This window comes from Anser brachyrhynchus, assembly GCF_964034855.1.
Source record: "Anser brachyrhynchus genome assembly, chromosome: 3".
NCBI classification, from domain to species: Eukaryota; Metazoa; Chordata; class Aves; order Anseriformes; family Anatidae; genus Anser; species Anser brachyrhynchus.
This window is the reverse complement of record NC_137696.1, coordinates 88,337,486-88,362,947: the sequence shown is the minus strand read 5'-3', so window position 1 is coordinate 88,362,947 and position 25,462 is coordinate 88,337,486. Positions and strand designations below refer to the sequence as shown.

Genomic DNA, 25,462 nt, shown 5'->3' with positions numbered 1-25,462 from the left:
ATTCTCTCCAGAGGCGTGATATTTATGATCAAGCATTTTCATGCCTACTTCTCTTGCCCTAATTCTGGTCATTTGTAACAATGCTGGTGTTAAGTGACTACGAAACCCTAGTATTCTAAAGCAATCATATTTTCAGGCTCTGTGCCCTATGTCACATGGAATCATTTATTGCAGTACAATGGGAAATAAGGCCACTACGGTTAAGGGTATTTCTGTGGGGAGAAATGTTGCTCATTGCTGAATAGAGGCACAGCATACCCAGCTGATTATAGGTCGTAAACTCTGCCTTAGTACAAGCACAGAGAGAAGATTTGAAGGGCATTGAGCTCTCAAGCGAGCACCTGGTCACGTGGAAGAGTTAACTTCCCAGACCTGGCTAATAAGGGGCTGCTGAACTTGTCTTGGCAGCTGGGATGAGATCGGTTATGAAAAATTACCACGGCTAGCTACTCACTCCCTTCTTCCAAAACCTCACAGCTCTGCTGTCAGCCTCAGCATCTCCTCTTGCCCACCATCTATCACAACCTCTGCATACAAATGACAGAGAGGTTCAGTGGCACACAGTTGAACTGAAACATACAATTGTAGACTTGTTGGATACTTGTAGCTTGTTGAATAGTCTTTCAGTTTCAGAGCTTACCTCATTTTTGCTGAAGTTGTAGAGAAAAAAAAGGCCCAAGCCCCTCAATCTTGCAAATATAGTAAAAAGTGTTTAGATACACACTTTAATATATTTTCTGTGGCATTTTTGTAAAATACAGATATATAATTATAGATATAATGCATATGTAGCATTTACTATGTTGATTAAAAGCTAGTCTTTTCACAATGACACATCAGTAAGTATTTACAATATGATTCAGATTTTAAGGAACAAACGTTTCAAACAATATTGTGTGGTTATATGATAGCAATCATTTGAGGAAAACTAAGAGACCAGTTCTAAAAAAATCTCAGGAGACAAAGTACATACTCTTGCCAGGAGCACCTCCATGTACATGCATGCACAACCTATTTTTTCCCCTTGCAGGAACATGCACAACTTAGCTCTTCCACGTTTCTACCCAGTCACGGCCCTTCAGATGACATGGATAATTATCTTGCTTATCCTTTTTCATGTACAGATTAATTGTACCATTCCTCCCATTTAACACTTTGTCGAACTGCAACATTTCAAAGTTTTGGCTGGAACACAAATTACAATACACAACTGCCTCGTTAATTTAAACCAATAGAGCTATGACAATGTACATAATTGAAAATTTTCCCATCATCTACACATCTTAGAACCATTTCACAAATTATTACTGGGAGTTTTTTGAACAGTTTTTTTTTAGCTTTGCAAGTCTTTGCTGTCAAGTCTGACTCAAAGAAAACTGCAATGCCAAAACTAGCAGCAGACCCGAAGTACATGAAAGCTCTTTGTTATCCTCACACATGAACACTACCTAGCCATTCGTCCTGAATGTATGGCACACAGTACATCAGACGTAAAGAACATCTTCATGTTCAATGTACTGCCAGCATTTCCTATGAGGCAAAGAAGTGCTATTAGCACAATTTACAGAAGAAAAAAATTAGACACAGAAAGGCTGAGTGAATTGCCCAAGGTCACTTGGGAAGTTTACAACAGCAAAGAAGCAAACCCACGTCTCTTTAATTGCAGCCTCACCCTCTTGTCATTCCAACTCTAATGAGAACATTCTAAGTGTCTTCTTTAACATAAACATATATATAACTAATAGAAATAAAGCCTTCTCCAGCCACAAGCTTTAAGGCTTTTGTGGTCTCCCTTCTATTCCCAAATAATAATAAGAGATAGAGAGAGGGATGCTTCTGTATATATTATCTCTAATCCACTGAATAAACATTAGCTGCATTGAGTATTTCTTGAAGTGGTAGTGGATAAACCCAGTTTGCCAGGAAAGACATTGGAACTCTTGCAAAATTTAACAATACACTTTCACTGAAAAATCTAACAGAGAAATATGTTAAGTCTGAGGGCCTTATTCTCCTTCAATGCCGATAAGGAAAGCATTTTCAATTACATTTGTACCCATTTAAAACGCCTTTACATCAACTGCACAGTATAGAGGAGGTTTAGGGCAACGTTGAACCCATCCTCCTAAGCATTAAAATCTCTTCCATACCCTCCTTGTTTCAGCTCCAACAGGCAGGCATCTGGAAGGCAGCTCTCGCAGCAGAACCGGCACACACCAGGGCAGTACAGGTGCAGATGAGGACAGAAGTTTCCCTAGGACAAATATCTCCTTGTGTCCTTGTCACTCTACAGAGGCTTGGTCAGGAGCAGGTTTTGATCTGTGTTCTTGCAAACACCAGTTAAAACCAGATATTGGAAGGAAATAAACAAATTCCCCAGCAAAGACTGTTTAAGAAACAGAATGGTAGTAGCCTCATGACAGAAAGCAACAAGAAAGGAAGACAGATGGCTCCCTGGAGGGAGGGAAATAGGCTGTAGGTGTCATGCGGTAGCATTCAAAGTAAACTATTAAAGGAATTTTGCCTATTGTAATCCTGGTCCCAATTTGACCATGTTACAGGGAGGCAACTATGACAAAGTGCTGCTTCCAGCAACATTTGTGGGCAAACTGGGTTGTTTGTCTAATGGCTACAGGCAATTTATTTATGAGACACTGAGGATGGAAGACTTTTTGCTCTTATTAAAAAAAAAATCACAACACACACAAAAGGGTAAAACCAATAATGGAATTTCTCATCCTGTGCACTTTTTTTTTTCTAAATCAAACCTGCATTTGCCTTTAAAAAAGTAAAAATACAAAAAGAAAGATACATTAGAATATCCTACTGTCCAGTAAATGTCTTATAGGCAATACTTATGGAGGAAAAAAAAAAGCATCAAGCCCTTCCTTTGACAAAAACGTAGCACCCCAAAGTTCATTCTATACCAAGGAATGCCACTTCTTCTGCTGTTGGTTTAAATCACTCATATCGCCACAATTTGAATATGCGTTATTTGTCTCCAAATACCTAATCATAAATCTAGACTAATGCTGAAAAAAAATCCTAGTAAGAATGCCGTGCTGTTGATAAGCTAAAAACAGTGTATCATGAGAAGGCAAACTAATCTTTCCGTTTACTTTGTAAATAATCCATTAGCTAAACTTCTATTTTAGGCTGGATGCTTGATGCTTAACACTTGAAAGTCCAAATACCCTTCATATCCCTTATAACAGAGAAGAAGCTTGTAAAATGTCTTTGGTGCATCAGCTTACCATTGTATGAATGTTTTAAAGAAACTCACTAGTACTATAGGAAATGTAAGTGGGCTTGTTTGTGTTGTTTAATACACTAAGTGTCATTTCATTCTTTAAAGGGGTTAGAAAAGAGGAGGGGGAAAAGGGGAGGAAGTCTTACTTAATTTGTTGCATATGTCCCAACGTGTTATACAACTAAGTGTATTATACCAGAAAACTAAAGCAGTCTGCGCCGCAACAAACTCCGTGTAACTCAAAATAGGAGAATAATCTGGCCGCAAACAAGTCAAAAATTCAGTGAAACTTCCTCTCATATTATATATACACACACTTTACAAGCTACATTGAGTGTCCTTTCATATTCCAAAAGAAATACATTGTAGACACCAAACATACTGTACTTTTACTTAAAGGCTTCATCAAACCATATGTGCAGACACTTGAGAAGACGAGAGTGTTAAGCTTCCTAGGGTCCTAGAGTCAAAGAAATTCTGCTGCCCCCCACTGCTAAGTAAGTGCACTCCTTCCACAGGGGGCAACATCTGCCGATCCGTCATGGTTCCACTTGGCGAGGACCCCAAGAAACTTCCTTGGGAAGAAACAATTTTCTCAGGACTGGCAGCCAGTTTAGGGGATGTGGAAAAGTTATATCCGTACAGCGCACATGGACTGTGCAGTCTAAATGTGTTGTAGGAGCCTTGGTGGGTTTGATTAGTGGTAAAGGCATTGCTGGATGGGGATGGCATGATGTACTGGAGCTGTGGAGACATCCCTGAAATCTGCATAGATAAGCCAGTTTGTGGGCAGCTGAACGCATCCCCATCATTGCCACTCATTGACATATTCACAGTTGTGCTACTTGACACACCGACATAGGAGGGAGTCCTTGGGGGAGCAAACGTGTCACTGGTTTGGTTTGTGAGCCTGTTGTAGGTTTCAGCCAAAGAAGTGCTGTATCTGTTCAGGGTCAAGCCTGAGCGGGCACAAGCTGTGTAGTCAGCTGGAGCAAGGCTACAGAGCTGGCTAGTGTTGGGACTGAGATGGAAGGCTGGAGATGAGCAAGGGGAACCCGGCAAAAGGTGAGGGTGGGTAGATGGCACTCCACTGCCAGATCCCTGGAGTAAAGTAGAGGAACCTGCATTTCCTGGAAGAGAATATGACAGCGTAAGAAACATGTTGGGAAAGGTTCATTTTCTAGATGACAGATCAAGACCTTTGTCTTTTAAAAATAACCCTTGATGTGAAACACTTGGCACAAATTAATTCAAAAATATTGTTACATACATGTGAAGGTGTGTGTGGATGGCACATGCATATTTTTAAAGAAATGACCTGTCCAAGAACTGAACCTATGCTTTTGTGACTGTCACTCCATACATCCAACCTTACAGCTCCTGTTCGAAAGGTTAACTACTCTTTGTTTGTCACTGGAAGAAAACTCTGGCAGCCAAGGTGTAGCCATCCAAGTACCACACCACAGGAAGCCTTCTTCAAAGTTATGAATTGTTGTCTCTGTTGTTGCTATACTCTGAAGTGGGTTTCAGCCCTTGCTCTGTGTGACATATGCTTCGCTCTGTGCCCAACTGTCACTGCCAGAGCGCCAGCTAAGGAACCAGCACCTCATCTCAAATGATAGAGGCTCCCATAGATAAAACTTCAGGAAAGGTGTAGGCTGAGTACTGTGCATGGAGCTGTTTCATTTCTTGAATGTGAAGGTGGAGGTTTAGGTTTGCAGCAAACTGTGGATGAACTGTTCATTTACTGGTATCAGAACTTTTTACCTCACAAATACCAGTGCTGAGTGTTCCTAAAAATGAACTGCTAACAACAGGTGAAGCCTTTTCTGAGGACTGAATGTTTCCCAGCTGCAAGAAAAGCTTCTTTTTCTTAGAAATTATGTCTCCTGGGAAAATGAGCTTAGAAAAATGGATTTGGGCCTTTCACTGCCTTCTAGGCCAAAGTCACTTAGCAAGGAAGTCTCTCCTGTTTGTGAATCACGTTAACAATTAAACTGCTTGATGATGCAGAGATACACACTGTCAGTAAGCTCGCAGGTTTTCATGACAGGTGAGCTAGTAAAAAGAAAAATAAGTTATCAGTGAACTCTGCCTCCTGCTTGTTGTTCTACTAACAAATAACAGGTACAAAGCACTACGTGATACATCAAAATTCCAGAAATCCTAGGATTTCTATGTAAATGCCTCTCCTGTCTGAGATGGCCACTTTCAAAAATCAGGACAGATTTCTAATGGGGTCTTTCACCAAGTCTTTTTGCCTAAGCTCTAAATCACCCTTACTGGCCAAGGCACATGAGATTAAAGATTTTGCACAGATCCGAGCTCCCACTCTGCAAACATCAGCAGTAACTTCAACAAGCTCCTTAACCTCAGGCAACAGCAATTCCCCTGCTCTCAAACAGTCCTGCTATGTACAAACAGGGCGATATAGCTGGTCTGTCTCCTAGACAGGTTAACTCCACAGTTAGTTGCCTGCCAGTCTTATGCAGTCTGACAAAGGCTGGTGCTACCACCTCATTCTAGGTGTTTTTAAAAGGACCAGCCCCCAGCCCCACTCTCTGCTCAAAAGTTTGCCAATGCTTATCCTAAATACCTGTGACTTGGCACAAAACCTCCTTTTTAACTGCCCACATCAAACCCTTATGCTCAAGATTTTCAAAGGAGTGGGCTAAGGAGAAGTTAAAACAGTGATTTTTGTGTGTTTCTCTATTTTCTGAGTTTTTGCTCTGAAGATGCCAAATGGCTATGGAATATATTACCAAGAAAGCAGATAGGATGTCTGTAAATTTGATAGCAGGAAATGTTAAGACCCAAGAGCAAGAAGTCTGATTTAGCTGTGAAAAGTCTGAGAAGTATTCTATACGCACAGGGATGCTCTGGAAATAAAGGAACTCAGAAAAGAGTACAGAAAGTCCCCTCTTTCTACAGACAGGCCATTTAAATACCCCCCTCTCCCACAGCACTACCTCTATGATGGGGAAAATGAAAGCCAAGAGGTTATGGACTGGGGAGCAGGAAAAAGAATGGAGAGGAGATCCATTTTTTCAAGCTCTAGGATACATATAAAGTTTGTAGGGACTTTCACTGAACAATTTATTGGTCTTCAAGAATCAAGAAAGCTTTCCAAGGAGGAAGCAAACTTAACCTTGCAACTATTTATTCAATACATTGATGACACCGTTTCTTTCATTCCTCTTTTTTTTTTTTTCTTAAACGCAATGTATTTCCAACTTTTGAGTTTGGATGTGTAGAACAGAATTCACTAATAATAACTCTGCCTTGTGTAGCTAGCCAGAGCGTAACACTAAATAAAAGGTTATTCTGTCCTTAAATGTCATCTTCCTCCACATGTGATCTGATCTATCTTTATGACCTAATATTTTTGCTGCCACAGTCCTTAAGTTAGCACTTGTTTTCTAGCTTAGACTAATGCTGATGAGAGGTGATGGCCTGCAGTGGGGTTGGCTGGTCGCATTTTCTGCAGGTGAGCCACTTACCTAGATTTTTGTAAGGAATGATGGGCATAAAACTTTACCTTCATGCATTTTTGTTTTGAAAAACCACAAAGAAGACCGTTACCTTGTTTGGGTATCCCAGGTATATCTTCAAATGTAAGTGTCCTTAGTGAAGGTCTCCAGAAGGCATAAGACTCTACCAAAGCTTCCAGTCCCATCCTATTTAGAACAAAAACATCATTGCATTATTATAGAAAGCTATATTTTGTCACATTTCTCTGAATACCTCAGAAACATATAAAAATATTAACATTTCAGGATTATTTTGAAGTTCATTCTGTTTTTTTAGAATAATCTTACATGCTAACCCATGATATTCTGTGATGTGCAGTCACTTGGCTGATAGCATGCAAAGAGTTTCTTGTTTCTACAAGTCCGCTTTTCTATTTCAGTATTATTTTGGGGGGATGTTGTTTTTTTGGGGGGTGAGGCTGTTAAGTGTTATGATGTTAAATAATTTCCTAGTATGACATTTCCTTAAGAGCAACTGCTCTAATTGCCAGGAAGATGATCTCCTATTTCTGACTAGAACAAAGGTGATCAACTGACAACTGTTATTGAAACTGGACTTCCAGTCTTTGTTGATGAGTTGGAAAATCAAGCTCACAACATGAGCAAGGCATGAGTGTACAGCTCTTTTGCTACTAAAATGTAAAAAAAAAAAAAAAAGTAATGTTGTATCTCTGTCATTATGTGCTCGGCAACATGCCTTTAGAAACTAAAAATCTTCAATCATTTTCTTTCTACAATGTCATGACAAAACAGAAATATCTGGCTAAACAATTTTGACAGATAATATCTAAAAGAATCTCTATTTCCGGAAGGTAAAGGCTCATTTGCTTTCTGACAGTATTTTATAAATAATGCAGCTCAGAGGTATAATTTTGCTGTTATTTTTGGCTGCTGAGCCCCAAAGGCCTGTTAAGTGTCAACATCAGGCACAAACCAAATACAAGTGCTTGCCTTTGCGCAGCAACACTATGTAAACTGGAATTATGCAAATAGACCAATTTGAAGCTACCAACATGTTCTTCTGATACTGCTTCTTCCACATTGCGTTTCCAGGAGGATCACAAATGTACTTCAGGAAACGGTTATAAAGTATTTATTAGCTGAACCTGGACTAAAAAGATAGCCTTCATTCTCTGCAGTAATGGTGAATTTTCATTTCTAGTTAAAGTAGAGATAAAAGCCACCTCCTGGAGGAGTGTAGCCAAGGTGATAATTTATACAAGATGCCTTCGAACAATTTCCACATTTTATCACCACCCTAATTTATGCTATCAAATGGCCAAGTTTATTTAACAAAACAGTTATGTTTTTTCCTGAAGTATTTAAAGAGAGAAATTCTGGTCCTTTCCTGAGTAAAAGTTTTTATAGGGTCAAACTTAAGGCCTAGCTGAAGAATGAAACTATTCTCAGCACATAAATTCTGTTGCACTTTGCAAATGTACAGGGAATGCTTTTAAAAGGTGAAGCTACTGATTTCTGTAAAATAGCCTGTGGGGCTGAAAGGGAATGACCTGAAAGGGAATATTTTAATTAAACAGAATTATTGCATGCAGCAGTGCAGAATAAGGTAGCTGCAATAATTAAAGCAACATTGAAAAGTTCGACGGAATGGTGCACAGCATTTTTCACACTTTTGCAGACTAAAATGCCTAGGCAATGAGTGTAACAGTCAGAGCAATGAAGATAACAGAATCTTAATACTTAATATCAATGTTCAGCAACAGAGTAAATTAATAATCAACTGAGTAAACTACTGTTTTCCTCAACAATTATAAATCTAAGCTGCATTCCCAAGCCTACTTATTTGGTGCCACAGATCCTATGGAAGAAAACAGCAATACAGAGTTCAGTAAACAAATGTCTATTTGCAACAGGCAAGAGTCACTTGTGTAATGAGTGCATATATGACAGTAAAAGCTTTTGGACCTTATCTAAAGCCAATTCTGAAACTTTTATACAGAGGCACTTTCTACAAGACTGGCCTCATAATCCATTTCTGTAAACTGTAACTGTTTTCAATTCAAATATCATGCGGCTTTTTTTTTTTTTTAATGCCTGAACCAAACTGATTCCTAGCAGCCAAACCAAAAAACCTCCCTGGACAGCCCCAGTAACTATAACAAGACTTGCACAGTTGCAGATGCAGCACACTCACAGCACCTACATCATATTCAGACAGTATCGGGAGTGTCTGGCCACGTATATCCAGTTCAGGACTGCTTTCAGAATGAGCCTTTCCTCTCTATTTTCAAGGGTATTTTCTCTTGTTTCATAGAGCATCATGTATGAAATTCTGACCTCACTTAGTCAGAAGCTTCAGAGGAGTCAGGGTTGCACACTTTTTAGATGGCTCCTTAGCATTTATTTTATAGCTCTGCAAGAAGCATGCATGGCAGAGACACTGCCTATGGAGAGCTGTCAAATGGGGCATGTGCAGCCTTTTTTTTCTTGCTCAAGTACAAATGGTTTGTTTTGCTTCTTCAGGCACTGTATTTATCTGGAAGTTACTGTTCATTTATTTGCAGTATAGAATGCTACAAAAGAGGACAAAAGTCTATTTATGCCAGTGCATGGGACATCCCTTCCAGGCTTCAGGACAGAGTAATGCCAGTTGGTTTTTGCTAGAAGACAAAAACCTTAGAAAGCAGCAAATACAGAGTGTAAACCAAAACGACACTTGCAGTGTGCTCCTGTAAATTTTTATAACCCCACCCCACGTTCATCTTCTAAAAAATACTCTTTTTGTTTGCTGTTCTGTCTCAACCTTTAGTTAACTCAGGTGGAAGCACAAAATGTTTTTTAATGTTGTAGCCTGTGCTAAAAGAAAAGCTCACTAAGGCAGCTAACAAAAGATACTCTCTGAACATTCCTCCTGGTACACAATCTGCTCCCTTCTCTGGAAGGCGAGGTCATAAATATAGCAGCTGTAGACAGCAAACGCAAAGTGGTCACTGGAACTGATGTATACTATGCACCACAATTAAATGCTTCTTTTTTTAGCTGAAATGGTTTAACATGAAATTCATAACAGGCTTAAGTATTTTGCATTGAACAGTCTTTGGATAAGATACTTCATCTGTGCTGGCAACAGGGACCAGACCCAAGTCTCCACTTCACACTACTCAGATTCCCTATTGCTATTTTGAAAGAATCGTGGATCAAGAAAGAACAAGCAATTAATCAGTCCAACTGCAACAGAAGAGGTGGAAACCAGGCCTGTTTCAAGGTCATCTATAGCCCAGTACGAAAAGCATTCACTTAGAAAGTGGATTTAAAACTCTTTAAGCGAAAGAGACACTTGAACACAGGTCTCCCACCTACACAAATTTAATAACCATAAGGTTACTGCATGAGGAGAATTAGTTTCTCCCCCTTTAAGAGAAAACAATGAGCCACTCATCCACACTAAATGCCACTAAATGCAGGAGAGTCTGAGCTTATAGTTCGATACTGGTATCTGCAAATTTGTTTCTCTAGCCAGGAGGAATAGGAGACTTCAGGAGTGGCCGCTCCTGTTGGCCAGCTGTGCTCCCTCCCAAACTTGCCTTCTGGCTTTTGAAAACTCCCATGCCCGGGTCAGTATCGTTACCTACACACCCACTGCAATGCCCGAGAACACTGCTCCCAGCACAGTGGTGACACAGCCTCCTTGGCTGCAAGTTCTTCCCTGCTCCCCAGTCCTGGAGCACACCCTGCTCATACCCTCAAAAATCTCAGACCTCAGGATGCACTGACTCCATTTTCAGCCTTCACAGTATGCTGCAGTTTCCAAAGGAAACTTGAGTACATGAGTCAAGCCACGTGCCAACCAGTTCTTGATCTCCGAGGGTCAGAGGAGTAGGAACAGGAAGCCACCACTGAGAATGCTACTGGGAAGCCTAAGTGCTCCCTCAGGGAGTCTGAGTCCTCAGACTAATTTGTCTGTAAATACAGCTATTCCCATCTGTATGAAGAATACCCACTACTAGCCTTCACAGACTGATTCTGTCAGCAGCAGGAAGCCCATCTCCTTCCCAGCACCTACCTGTTGCGTCCTGAATCTCTAAACCCTTTGGCAAATGGATTCCTGTCAATCTTCAGACGAGTTATCTGTAAAGATGATTAAAAAAATTAGTATCTACAAATTTATCTAAGAAATACAAAAAATGACTCTCCTGACAGAATTAAGCTGACAGTTGAATGTTCTAGCTCCATTCATTTTAAGTAGAAATGTCTTACTATTTGCATGGTTTAAGAAAGCTCTCTTGAAACACTGCAAAATAAGGCCCAGCCTTCTGACCATTATTTTTGCAAATCCCCTGAGAAGCTAATAGGTATTTAATGCTACTAACTGGCAGGTTGGAATTCTTGAGGAAAATCTTCTGGAAAATGTCATTCTTCACCTAAGAGAGTATATTGCCTAATCGCAATAAAACTTAAATTAAATTTTATTTCTGTATGGGCCAAGAAGGAAATGTGAAAAGAGAGATTATCGCTGGGCTATTATCCTCTCAAAAACAAAAACAAAAACAAAAAAAAACATAAGATACTTGTAATTCATTTAAATAAACATGGTAGGCACCAAGTAATTGTATCTCATTATTTAGTTGGGTCTCTTGCCATTACTGACATGGTTCTCTCTGTAAAGATAACAAGGCATTTATAATTTCCCAAAATATAGCTATTATATGGAATTCATAAAATGTTACAACACTAAATATGGTGTCACTCTGTATATGAATATTTAAACAAGTTGTGATAAGAGGCAAACGTTGAGTCTGTGCGGATAAATTTCAGTTAATAATATATGCTGAATCCAATTAATAAAAATTACAGCTACTTTCTTCAGACCTTAGCTTCTCTTTTAAAGTATTGGGGCAAATTTTTCAGACAGAGTTTTGAAATTACTGGAGTCAGGCCCAAAAGTGCTTTAAAAATTCTATCTGATCTACATGTACAGGTACAAAAACACCTTTAAAAAACAAATTCCTCTTTGCCTTCTTCTTCAATGCTGCATTTATGATTAAGACACTATTAACTATGTTGTCAACTTAGACAGCGAGATCTTCATTACAAAAACGACTTTTTACAGGCAGCACCTAGCCCACATGGCCTGAAGTCTCAGCTACAGCCTCTGGGCGCTGCTGCAATACTACTAGTGAAAGCTACTTGTAATATTAAAGGGGTTTAGGCAATGCTGCCTGATGGTATAACCAACATATATTCTTTTTTCCTGTCTCACACTTCTCTGGTCTACTCTGAAAAACCAGAAAAGTGCTAAGCAGAAAGCCTGAGTTACCTGTTGATTTTGGTATGCCGTGACAGTAGTGAAAACTGTCTCTGGAAAGGAGAACGCTTTGACCCCTTCTCCTGAAGGGATAGGCTTGACGGGGGACAGATCATCTCCACAGTCTTTTCGGATGACGTGGACACGAGGCTGGTATTTATGCATAGAGTGAAGGATAATCTATGCAATCAAAAGAAAGGAAAAAGATAACTTTTATTAGAAAGGACACCCTGTTGTTCCAGGACTAATAGCTTTTTGGAACCACAGCTTATGGCTTGTGTTTACCATGCCACTTACTGGAAATCAAATGTTTGTTTTAACCTCTGGAGGTTGTTATTACAGTAGTCTGTGCATTTATGTTATTGCCAACCCTAAGCATTTAGAAATTATGACTCAGGAGCTCCACAATCAGGGGATGAGCTCAGAAAAAAAAAAAAAAAAAAAGGAGTGAAGTTCTGGTCCCACTGGAATTAGGAAAGTTTTGTCACCCTTTTCTTTTTTGTTTTTTTTCCACTTGAGCCTGGATTTGATCTAACACAATTAACAACAGCAGCATTTGCCTTTTTTTTTTGGAGCCTTCAGGATATGCTTGAAGCATTTTTCTTCTTGATATCCAGAAGGCTGGAAATGTATTTTGTTTTGAACATGATCTGAGACTCTTATAGTCTGAACCAGTAGAAAATAGGAGTAAAATAACACCAAAAGCCAAAAGCTTAAAATGTTACTAAGCCTAGGTTTGTAATACGTTTACAGACAATGAGTATCAATACACAAATCCCTCCCAGCACACAACGCTCAATTCATAATAAAGGATAAACAAGAACAATATGAACTCATAGTGCATAAAGTTAAACGTAATTCTTGGTATTGCTCCCAAATTTTAGAGGAAATTTAACATACGAAATTTTTCCTTTATTTTACTCTACGCCACTTCAGCTAACCACTACGAAAATAGAAGATTTCAAGAAAAAAGAATAATTGGAAGCTCAACTATTATTTTTGGAAAGCCTAAGAAATTAGTAACTTGATAAATAAATAGCCCTATGGCTATTGGCCTGTGGAACCCCTAATCAAAATTCAGGGGAAGTTTTTTAATTTCCTGCTCCTTGAGTAGCCTCAGAACGTGTATGTGTGCAGGCACTTGACAGAGCCCTTATGCCTGAATGCCAGATACCATGGAAGTTCATTCATCCAAATGACACAGAAGACATTACATTCATCTGGCTAAACTAGCGTTTGGCTAGTTTATTACACTTGGTCCTAGTCAGATGACACGACACCATTTTGGATAAGCCAAGTTTCTGGATAATCAGGGTTTTTATTAGCCTGTAAGTAAGGTTTTGACAATGACATCACAGGCTCCAATTAATTTGCTCAGGGAGTGCCCTACGGATGTTCTCATATGAGGCCTTTTCCCAGTTTTCAGAGTCTTGCATAAGCAAGATTTTTATCATACAAATGTGTATTCTCCTTTATAACAATCCTTTCAGTCCTCTGTTGGCAAAGATCTACAAAATGAAAATATAGAGAGGACAGCACATTCCTGACCCTGTTTTCCTGTGAACACCCAGTGATACTAGGGGAGGTACTGATGCAACAGGAAAAAAAAATCATCAAGGAAAGCCCTGTTCCCCCGTTCAAGCCCATCGTTATTCTATGCCTTGTCATCTGCCTGTGTACAACTGAGCACGCCACGCTCTGCTCCCATTCTGCTTACTGTAACCCATCAGCTTTGTGCTGTATATGACTGCTTGCACACACAGCAGACTTGCCCGTGTATGCAACGATAACCCAGGCAGCTGTGAACAACCTTGTTCACGTACCAGAACAAGTAAAGTCCCAGCAGCACTTTCCACTCCTTATCTGGGTTGGTATTATGGCTAAACTGATCCTTGTCATCTCGTAAAAGCAACCTGGCTTGGCTCTGTGCTGTACTGAAATTTCCTGTGCTGATACACTGTTAGCCCATTAATGACCCACAGCAGGAAAAAAAAAAAAAATGTTCTTCATTTTGTACCATGCCTTGTACGATGGGAATCTTTGTTAGTTATAGGGATTTTGAATTTTAAATAAATTATACCTAACTGCCAAGTCCTAGTGAATTAGAGAGCAACACCATGTAGAAAGGGAGTAAAAGGAGAAGCAGATGCGACGCCCGCTCCGAAAGCCTGGAACAGTGCTGGGGCCTCGGGCAGGGCAGGGAGGAGAGCGGCTTCCCAGATCCGCGCTGTGAGCCTCCCTCTGCCACCCTGCCCAGCTGTGCGGAAGGACCCCGGGCACAGTTTCATCCCTCCCGGGACGAGCACAAGGAGAGCAGGGGAGCCCTGCTCACAGCAAAGTCCCAGGCTCTTTTGTCCCTGCGCTGGGTTAGACAGTTTTCCTAAACGAGTGAGCTGTCTTCAGACGTGCCCTAATATTTTCCTAGCAAAATCACCAACCTCAGACATTAGCTTCGCTACCATAGGCTTACAAAACAGCCAGTCTTTCTCTGGTGTATCGAGGCACCATATTCGAGCCCTCCACCACATGTGGACAAACGGCACAGTGGCTCCGACGAGAGCCGAGAGGGATGGCGCCTACCAGCACTGCACCGTCACTTCCCGGGGGAATACATCTCTCTAAATGTAAAGTTCTCAGAGTTGTGACTCTGTCACCGCAGCAGCTCCCACGATATGATCTACCTGGGCAGGGAGGACGAGGCAACAGCCCTGCAGCATGAAGGCAGGAGTAGGCTGGGGCGAGATGAAGGCAGCATAGAGTCACGGCCACCGCACCTACAAATGCACGAAGCATTTTCTGGCCAGAATTACCTCCTCAACAGGTGTTTTGAAAGATGCTGCCATGATGAGACCTTAGGTACTGCCATGGTACTGTCAGTGCCAGCACCGGTGAGCCCAGTTCTGCTGTGGCGTGGTGGTATTGTCCTCACCTCACTGCTGTTGTCTCCAAAAATCTTTCTGTATCAAGCAAAGCCCACACAGTCAGGCTTTCTGCAGTCAGGGTAATGTGTGGAGCCAAGGAGCACGAATTCTCTTTTCACAAAGGCAGAAACTGCAAGTGCAAATGCTGATGTTTTCCAGCTTTTCATTGTGACAAGAAGATGTTACTACCCACTGACTGTAAGCAGAGCTTACTGCTTGGAGCCAAGACTGGGCAGAGCAAGCGCCCGCCTCTGCCTCCAGCCTCACCCCACTTTCAAATCGGGGAAGGGAAAAAAAAAAACAAACTACCATGGAACAATTAACATACTAACGGCCTCATTTTCACTAAAAGTTAGATGTTCTTCTGCATCAAATAAATACTTAGTTGAAAAGCACAGAGAACAGCATCAAAAATACTGACTTTTGCCCTCTGTCAAAATGCAGATATAAAACCGCAACAAAATAGAAAAATCAACCAATTCTAACCAGAGTGAGAGAGAGACTGATTTTACAACACAGCAATTATTCCAAAGACTGGAGGTGAGCGGCATTGACACATGAGACAAAGAGCACCCAAACCACACACTTCTCAGTGTCAATTGCAAAACACAGATTCACTTTTCTGTACCATAACTCAGATGTATGACAAAAAATGCCACAGTAAAGATTTTAATGGTGTTGTCGAGCCTTAATAACCGTATGGGCACACAATCTTTCCAAAGCAGGGAATTCATTCTATGACTCCCTTCTGAGATCAAAAATACAGAAGGAAAACATATCCTTACAAATTTTGCTTGATCTCCTCAGCCTGCACGGGAACCCAAGTATCAGAGAGTGTCCTACGTGCAGATGTACTTCAAAACCCCTCCACAGAACAGCACTATAAAATTACGTCGTCACAAACTCCCACCCAAAATGCTGATGAAAATAGCAGCAGGCAGCAAGAAGTCCAGAAGCGTTAGAGCAGCAAAACAAGTTGTCTCAGAGATGGCCGATCCCTTGAACAAGAAGCTAATCCCGGGCCGGCGCTGCCATTTACCACAGGGCCAGCACAACGCAAGAGGAGCTGGCTGCCATTAGTTACTACCACAATATAAATACTACACAGAAATACTACCTTAGCGTCTGTTTGCAAATAGAGTGCCCGTTCCCGTGAACGTAAGTCACTTCTGTCAGTGACTCTGAGAGTTAATACTCTGGTAAAAGGGCTCTGGGTTGATCTCATGCGAACTCTCTACCTCAATGGAAATTTGCGTCCGCAAGATCAAAATCGAGACCTAGAATTTTAATGCAAACACTCTGCAATCGCTGACACCTCTGAGGAGGACGGTAAGAATAAAGGAATGATCTCAACAAGGAATAAAGCCCCAGAACCAGGCAGCACAGAAAGTGTACCCAAAGAACAGCTAAATCCCGGTGCTGCTTGAATCACTGGAAGAAGGAAGGCAGAATGCAGAGACCCCACAGAGGATTCTCTGAGCCATTCTGCCTAAGCAGAGGATGAAAAAGAGGATGAAAAAAATGCTTTCTAATAGCCTAAAACACATCCCTTCTCCCACTACAGGGGTGGGAGAGTCAGAACACTTGATGTAAAAACAAATATTCCAGGGACAGTATGACCTTGACCTCTGGCTCTTCTAATCCACCATCCCTCCCCTGGTACCCTCTTGAGAAAAATGGTTCCTTCCTGCTTATGAGAAACAATTGTTTTTTATATTCATCACAAAATATGATTATTCGTTTTCCATTATTGCTGGAGGCATTCAGAGGCTACATAGCTTTTTCAATACAGCATTCCACACTACCATAGCTTTAAAAGAAAAAATGTACCCATTGGAAAAGACACTTTTCTGCTTTCTGCTTTTGCCTTTTCTGGTAATTATGAATGACATGTTTGCAATTTCCCAGATTTGAGAAATATGAAATTATTTTACAGTCATCCTTCTTTTGTCCTTTTATTTTAATACTTAAATTTCCATTTTGGGGAGGAGGGGCACTGCCGTAGCTCTGAATCAGTTCAATGTGTCTCAGATCGCTGTACTAGAGCTTTGCTTCACGTGTTTCCAAATCAAAACACTTAACTAAAGACCAGAAAAATTTATATCCCCCCACATTATGAATAATGGCGTGCTGCGTACACTACACAGGTTTTGGTTCTGAATAAAAACAAAGCTAAGATCTGGGAAGGAAAAACACAGTAATACAATTCTCTACGTATCAGAGATTTTATCACAGGGCAGTTTGTGACTGCGAGTGCATGGGTGGACCACTGCATCCACACATTGCCCCTCACAAACCACCAAGTACAGAAAGCAACCAGCCTGCTCTCCATCAGAAAAGTGACGTTCTACCCATTCGCATCTGCTTCACTTTGTAAACCATTACAATATACTCTGGGCTTAGAGAAATCAGTCCCATTCAAAGAGAGTCTCAAATAGGCAGATACTGGGGAAACTAAGGGACTACCTGTGCCAGTACTCAGTCAAACAAACAATGCCAAATGAGACCCCATAAATGCAATTCTGGAAATAAACAACACACCATGCCTTTTTTACAATCCTAAACAAAAGCACTGCTGACTCAAAAGATGTAAATACCCACATGAGCTTTTTAAGGAAGAGCATAGCAAAATTATGAATAGTATTATAAGAAAGGGAGATTTTTCATCCTTGCGACTGCATTATTTGCTTGCTCAGCCCAGCCCATCTCCTGTATTCCTGCGTCTGTACTGTAAAAGTTTTAACTCCTGTGCAATTTGACCACAATCTCAAGTTAATCTGCTTTGCAAACACAAATAGGGAAAAAAAAGAGTCATACTTATACTTGGAACACGTGTTCAGAAAATACCTGGCTTAATGTCACAGAGCTACAACTATTTTGAAAGATGCGTGTAGTATCTTTGTACTTTGTGCCAGGTACGTTTTCTTTCAATCCTGTCCATGAAGGAGAAAGTATCCCGCTTAATAAACTGGGCTATGCTAAGGACAATGGAATCCACATCCTGTCTCAAAACTTGCCTCTTACATCTTAAAACTCTACCACTTGGAATTCAATGCTCTTTTTGAAAGTAAGCCAACATTTGCCATTTATTACTGGATTTTTCAAAATTAAAGACTCCACTCAGACTAAAAAACAATTCTCATTTTTTAATTTTTTCCTAAGGTGTCAGCTAAAACTATTTTAAGGATTGCTAGAAAGATACTGGCTTACATCTGTCATGTTTCAACAGTTTTGAAGAGAAAAGGAAATATTAACATAACACATTTTGTCACATTAGATAATGTCATAACTAAACAATTTAGAACTTGCAAACAGAACACTCATACTGCATACGTCTTCGCCAGTTTTTTCAGAAGTAATGAGCCTCAGCTGTGAAAGGGTCTTGCTTCATAAGGTATGCAATAAATCATTATCGGAGCGAACCCAGCTCCCATGTTGTTCGTTTTTGACTGCAATTATTAACACCTCATGGGATTTCACACAAATGTTTAGGTTAAACAAATAGTTAAGTGTATTTTTATTCACATGAAGCTATTACACACTATTAATGTTTCTCCTAGCCACTTGTGAATTTAAACGTACTTTTTGATCAGAGCAGAAGTTGCGAGTAACACGCTTGGTGGGAAAACATGAGAGCAATTCTGCCCCTTCATATTAGGCAATTTAGCCTTGTAAAGTCTTACTTTGCAGAAGGAGTTCTATTTTTGAGGGGGGAGTAAAACAGCAGGCTCTAATAAGCAGTTAATTATCAGAGCAGAAAGTAAGCAGATTTTAGATCTGGACGGTAAAGTTCCAAAACAGCTTTCAAAAGTCAAGCCTATTTCTGGCACCCTGAAGCTGTATGTCAGAGTCTTTCAGGGCTGAGCAATGTGCCTACATATAATACCGTAGAAGAGCGAGTACTCACATGCCCTTGATCGTCAAGCTCATTATTAGTGAGCTTCAGTTTGTCGAAGCTGATCACTTGTCTCATCCACGTTTCCCCAGAGGCAGGTGAATCGGGGTGAATATAAACACGAGGTGGTACCGGGGAGTCAGCATTACCAGCCACCATCCATTTGGAGCTATGATAAACATACCTATAAGAAGAAAACAAATATCTGTAGCCACAAAATCTGAAATAATTTATCAGACCTGTTCAGGATTAACCTACTAGGGACCATGTATATAACACGAACCCATCAGTTGACCAGCATGAAAGGACAATAAATGTTATCATTTAAGTTTCAAAACACAGTTCTGGTTTGCACAAAGGTAAGTTTAAAAACCATGCTTTCAACCAAACCTAGTCTTCCTAAAATCAGTAACAGTCTGTACGTTAACCTCCGCGCTGAACTTTAAGCTGGTGTCAGTTCATTGACTGCTACAGCTCCACTCTGAAAAAGCATCAGCAAACAGAGCAGAATCTGGTCCCTCATTTATCAAATCAAGTAGTAATTCCATATATGGAAGATTTAACATGTTGACTCTAATATAAGAGTCTATAAATAAAGCTACTGAAGGGAAAGAACGTTATGATTGTGAAAAATAATGAAGCTATGTGAAACTAAGTTCTAGCTATTTCTGCAAGACTATCATTTTTTCTGAAAAGTATCGCAGAAACGCTTAAAAATGAAAAAACACAGCTTATATTTCATTTGATAGGCCAACGCTGAAAAAATCATTTTCTTATAAAAGTAGTGCCTTCTTCGGTAGAAAACTTATTTTAAAGGCAGATACTTCACAGAGCAGTTTAAAAAGGACTAATTAAAAATGTCAAGGTATTTTTTCCCGAGTACAGTAAAATTCCTGTAAATGAGCTGTATTTTCTAATAAAAACAGGAAAGAATACCAAATCATGTGTTTGTACAATTCAGTTCCTTAGCAAAAAAAAGACAAACAATATAATAAATTAAAACAAAGTGATCCAATACACAAATCCCTTCATACAATTCATATCAAGCTGGAAAACTAAGATCTAGAACAGTGGCAATACCCTCTCCTGAATCCTCTCTGGAGAGAAGTTCTCAACCCTAATCCACACAGTCAACCATTCTAACATTTTTCATTTATTTTATATTTGTTGTTTTATACTCAATACATGTTTTTCCTACAAAAGTAAATAATGCCATAAAAATAAAATATTTTGAACCACACTTTAAGCTTCCTAATATTTACAGTGGGATCCAGATTTGCTAGAAATCTAGATCTACATGCAATTTTCTTCATTTCTGTTTAGTTTTGCTGTCTGCTATGACAGCTAGTGACTAGGCTCAGTGTATGACTGCTATTGCACCTTTCAAACATAAAGATCAGCAAGGCAATCAGTTTGCAAAGCCACATGAACAGTAGGAGTTAAAGTAAGTCAGCAATAAATTTATGTGGAGATTGCATAGCAAACGATGAAAAGGGGAATCAAGTAAAACATGAATGTCTAGCAGGATGATTAAAGGTGTGGTACTAAAATATGATTACAGAAATTTAAGTTTGCCAATTACGAAAACACTGCCCGTCATACAACTTTTGTTAAGTGCTTATCTGGAGACCATGCATCTCATTGGGCAGACGGTGCGGATCAGCATGAAAATATTTATTTTAAATACAGTGCATTTTAAACAACTCATGCTTGCTGTCACTGTTTTTAATATTAACATTTCTGTTCAATCTGGAATATTTACCTTGCTCTTCTTGTGAATTAAGAAACTGCTCAGACCTTCTAGGAATTATATGCTTAGATTGCTAAGTAAAAGTACACTTGCAACACAAAGACAAAAAAAAAAAAAAAAAAAAGACTTTCATTTCAGCTGCACTTCTCTGTTCAAAAAAAAAATGAAAAAAGAGCCTTTTTCCCCCTATGGTACAATCAGAAAAGCCTCCCCTAGGTATACATACTGGACATGCTCAGCATTTCTACAGACACCTTGTTGAAAAATTCAAAATCAAAAATGTTCATAAGAAACTGCTTACATACCGCATGAGAAAAGGACAAAATTACAGTCAATGAGGTAAGGACATGCAAAAAAACATAGTGCAGTGTTTGTTCAGGAAATAAGGAAGGATTCCTGAAGAACCAACCTTTTAGTCTTAGTCTGAAATATTCCTACTTCCACAATTAAATCTGCAGCGGTTTTCCGTAAATTATACTAAGTATAGGGTTGAAACAATCAAAACAGCAACGGGTAAGGACCCATTCCTGCCTCCACTGAATTACTTGGCAAGGCTGCTCCTGGCTACTACAGAGAACAGGATCACGTTTGTAAAGCAAGACATACAAAACTTCTAGAACTCATAGGAATAACTGCTGTGGGCCCAATGTTGCTATCATTTCTAAAGGACCAGTGGTTTCAATGAAGTGGAACTAGCTCACTAGAAATAAAACTACCCTTGCAATAGTAAGAGTTTAAGCACAAAATTCCTACTCTCAAATGTTGGAAGAACAAGTACTTTTGTTCCTCACATTATTCCTCGGACAATAATGCCATTGATTGTTTAAAAAACAGTAATTAGAAACATTACCCTTTGTGAATCTAAGCAACCAAGTATCTCAGTGATAAACAACTATTGAAGTAAATGAAAGAATCAATTTGAAGGACGACCAAGAAAGCTTATGTGCATTACATTCTAATGCCATTAAATCAGATATTAATGATATGAGGTTATTTGTTAATGTTAAAGTTATGCAACCCTAGAAAAAATGTTTATTTACATATTTATTTGTTAACAGGAACTAATTGCCACTGACGTGATGAGGAATAATATATGATAATGTTTCTCTGACTGTACTCGAACTGCAGTCTGTGAAAGCAAAAGACCTGGTGGTTGCCCACAGCACACATACAACATAAGCCAAAGGTATAAAGAGCTTCGACAACACTGCAGTTATTTTTGCATACTTGGCACCTTGGCACAGTGTTTTCTGTTGTTGTTGGTTTATTTGTTTTTTTTTTTTTTTTTTAACGTACCAGGATGAAAATAGGAATCAGTAGGAGGGTTAAACACTGCCTTCTGCTAATTCACATGCTGTTAATATTTTCTTCCAATAGCCAAGATCCCTACAGCTTGCACGATGTGTTTTTTGCCATAAAGCCACCGTACCTGTATCTTTTGTTATCCACTGGCACAATATCCATAGCAATGTAATACTGCTGATGTGGGTCTAAACCTGAGATCTTCACCCTCATTGCGGGAAACATCCGCCTGAACATGGAAAGAGAGAGGTCATTTTTAATACGAAACAGACTTGGGAATGGTTGTTTAGGAAAAGTAACCAGTTCGTGGGATTTTTCTCGTTCTTCCTTTTAGCCTACAGAGTCCTTTTTGACGATTACAGTTACATAGCCATGAAATGGTCCATTCGATATGTCAAAACAGATTTTTAAAGTGCATTTACTTGAACAATGCTTCGTATGTTTTGGGATACGCTTTGGGAGTGCAACTATTACCACATCATTTCAGCTTTCTTGTTAGACAGTGAATCATTTTGTTTTGAGACTCTACTTCAGCAGTACGCGTGTTTAGAGTCCGTTAGAAATATTAACTAGAAATTTATTTCTGGAGATGTGCAAAACCCATCTCCGTCCAGGAACAGCAACGCTTACAGAAATGTAAATTGCCAGTTGCTTTAACTGACAGTGGCAAATGGTGTATCATTTGTATATCAGCAAATTACAAAGTTGAATCCATGGTGATACAATTATAACACTGCAAGGATGCAGTTATAAAACCCAATGTGCCATGCTATAACCAAACAATATGGTCTTTATTGAGACGGACTTCCTGTCTGCAACTTACTAAAGGTGAAGTGCAAGAGTTACTCTGTCTTTGAAAGGTATAGTAAAACTTCTTTATTGAAAGCAGAAACGAACGTACAGGGTAATTTCTAAAAAATACATTCACAATTTAGATCCTTCTGTGGAGAAAATGGATTAATTAACTGATGCAGCGGTTTTTACATAAAAAAATGCATTTATTTCACCGTATGCTTGGCATGGCTTTTAATCAAGAAAGTTCATTCTCGATGCCAAAAAAAGAAACGTCGCAACGTCGAGCTGACTGCGAGCTAATGAAAGGTACTTTTCTGTGCTTTATAAACCTGAAAGCCGTTCCACTTTATCCAGTATTTGCAGCTCTTCAAAAAAAAAAATCAATTAAAAGTCGTTACTGGAAAGAAAAATCCTCTCTCTCTTTATTTCTGGAAAAAAAGAAAAAAAAAAAAAGAAAAAAACAACACAGGAGGGTAAACCTGACTGTGGTTAACCAGTTTGCACTGTTATTTCAGTGCACCTGTAAGATAAAAAAGAAAATCCCTGACTGGACCCTGCTAAGACAAATGTTGCTTTGTGCTGTTTAAGACTGCGTTTCAATCATTAATAAAACCTCTCTGAAAACGCAGAAGGTAGCATATGGATTCAATAAAATATGTTTTTGTAATTTCTAATAAGTTCAGATACTTTTATACTATCCAGGTTTTTACCATCTGTATCCACTGGCAAAGGGGGAAAAGTTTCCCCTCAGAAGGACGCGGCGCTCGCAGGCTTCACCCTAACGAACAGGAAACCCCACGCGGCCACATGCCCATCTGAAACTCTCGCCATCTCCCCGGCGTGTAAATATTTCTCTCTCTCTCTCTTTTTTTTTTTTTTTTTGACATTTTCTCGCCCGTTTTCACGCGGCGGCCGGTGCCCGCCGCCTCCAGCGGCCGTCGCGGTGCTGGGGGAGGCCGCGGGGTGCCGGGCCGGCCCCGCAGCGCCCCGGGGTGCCCGTTACCTTCCGGCCTTGGTGATGATCATCTCGGTGCCGATCTCGTGGAAGCGCTTCCAGAGCTCGGCGCCCTGCAGGTCCACCCGCGGCGCCTGCGGGGCGGGCAGCGGCGAGCCGGGCCTCGAGCCCTTCGGGGAACCGCCGGGCGAGGCGGCCGGGGACCCCGCCGGGAAGCCGTCCTCGCCTCCGCTGCCTGCGGAGAGATCAGAGACGGGGAGGAAGCCCCATGGGCCGGGGGAACGAGCGGCGGGGCCCGCCCGGCACCGACACCGGGCCTGGGCCGCGGCCTTCCGCGCCGGGCCGCGTACCCACGGCGGGGCTGCGGCGGGCGGGCGCGTCCCGGGGCGCGGATCCTCCGCACGGAGCCGCGGGCACCGGCACGAGTTCGTGGCGAACGGCCCCCACGGCGGCGGCTCCACCGCCTGGCGGCACCCGACGGGCTCCCGCGGGGATCGGGGCCGGGGCCGGGGGTCGGGCCGGGGGTCGGGGCCGGGGGTGGTCACTCACCGGCGGGCCCGCGGGCGGCGCAGCCCAGCTCCATGTCGCCGCAGGTCCTGCCGCCGGCGGCGGGGGAGCTCTTGGCGCAGCAGCCGCTGCCCCCTTCGTCGTCCGCCGCCTCGTCCTCGCCGCCCAGCTTCCGCCGCTTGGGCTGCCGCTGCTGCTGCTGCTGCTGCTGCTGCTGCTGCTGCTGCTTCTCGGCGCCGATGAGAGCCTCCACGGAGAAGGCGTGAGCCTTCAGGCTCATGGTGGTGCCGGGCGAGGACCGCCGCTTGTCGGCCATGCCCCCCCCCCTACAGCCCCAGCATCCAGGCCCGCCGGCACCGGCACCGGCACCCGCGCCCGGCCGCCCTCCCGTCCTCCCGACCGCGCAGGCAAGGGGCTGGGGCTTTTCCTCGCCTTTCTTTTTAAATCCAAGTTATCAGCCAAGTTTTTTTTTTTTCCTTTTTTTTTTTTTTTAAGAGGGGGGAAGAAAAAAAAAATCTATTCCTTTTTGCAGATGCGCTCTTTTTCTCCCCCTCCTCCTCCTCCTTCTCCTCCTCCTCCTCCTCCTCCTCCACGTTCTGCCCCGTCTGATGGGCCGAACGGGACTGACATGGGTAACAAACGCTCTGCGGACACAAATTAGGGCTTGTAATTGAAATTTGTTGCCTTGATCTGTCAGCACTTCCAGGCAGGAGACCGGTGGGAAGAACTCGCTCATTAGTGTCACTGCGGCGGCGGGGGCCGGGCGGAGCCGCGGGGCGGGGGCTCCGCCGGCCCGGCCGCCCGCAGCCCAATCAGCGCCGCCCGACCGGGGGGGCCCCCGCAGCCCCGACACGACCGGGGGGACCCCACCGCCCCGTCCCGGACGGGGGGGGGGGCACCGCCGGCCCGACCGAAATAGCCCCGCTACCCCCCCGTCCCGGCTGATGCAGCCCGTTGGAGGTTCATGAGCCCCCCCCGACTCCCCGAAACGGCGAGGGAAAAGTGTGTGTGTGTGTGTGGGGGGATCTCCCAGGGCGCTGCCCGCGGGATTTCGTTTTGCCCGGGGGCTACAATGGGGGAAAACGACGCTGTGCCCGTTGGTGCTGTTAAGGGTCGGTCATTATCAGCGGTATTCGGCTGCCGGGGATGCATCGCCCGGCTGCGACGGCCGCAGCCCCCTCCCCCCCCCACCCCCCGAACCCCGACCCGCTGGAGCTGCGCTAAAAAGGGAATCAAAGCGAGCCTTGTACAACATGGGGGCATCCAGCCGAGGCAGCTTCACTAATAATCG

General features: G+C 41.9%; 1 protein-coding gene across 2 annotated transcripts; it reads right to left on the bottom strand.

Annotated features, from left to right (window-relative positions):
- Positions 1-697: 697 nt before the first annotated feature.
- TBX18 (T-box transcription factor 18) lies at positions 698-24,882 on the bottom strand. Of its 2 annotated transcripts, XR_013949824.1 has the most exons (9): positions 24,214-24,882; positions 23,713-23,899; positions 22,042-22,143; positions 18,875-19,046; positions 12,059-12,226; positions 10,805-10,869; positions 6,833-6,927; positions 2,151-4,380; positions 698-1,530 (listed from the first exon to the last, which is right to left on the bottom strand). XR_013949824.1 is itself a non-coding variant. In XM_080588524.1 (8 exons), exons 1-8 carry the CDS (start codon positions 24,485-24,487, stop codon positions 3,656-3,658), a joined length of 1,788 nt encoding a protein of 595 aa, XP_080444650.1. In that variant the 5' UTR covers positions 24,488-24,882; the 3' UTR covers positions 698-3,655. The 2 variants fall into 2 exon arrangements, 1 of the variants encoding a protein (XP_080444650.1); XM_080588524.1 differs by having other exon boundaries at positions 698-4,380.
- Between the last annotated feature and the right edge of the window lie 580 nt (positions 24,883-25,462).

What these genes read in the sequence shown, in the direction of transcription:
- TBX18 (XM_080588524.1), bottom strand. Translation starts at nt 24,487, where the DNA reads ATGGCCGACAAGCGGCGGTCCTCGCCCGGCACCACCATGAGCCTGAAG. An exon ending in GTGGATAACAAAAGATACAG is followed by an intron (nt 19,047 to 22,041) that starts GTACGGTGGCTT and finishes TTCTTCTTATAG; the next exon opens with GTATGTTTATCATAGCTCCA. An exon ending in CGGCATACCAAAATCAACAG is followed by an intron (nt 10,870 to 12,058) that starts GTAACTCAGGCT and finishes TCATCTTTACAG; the next exon opens with ATAACTCGTCTGAAGATTGA.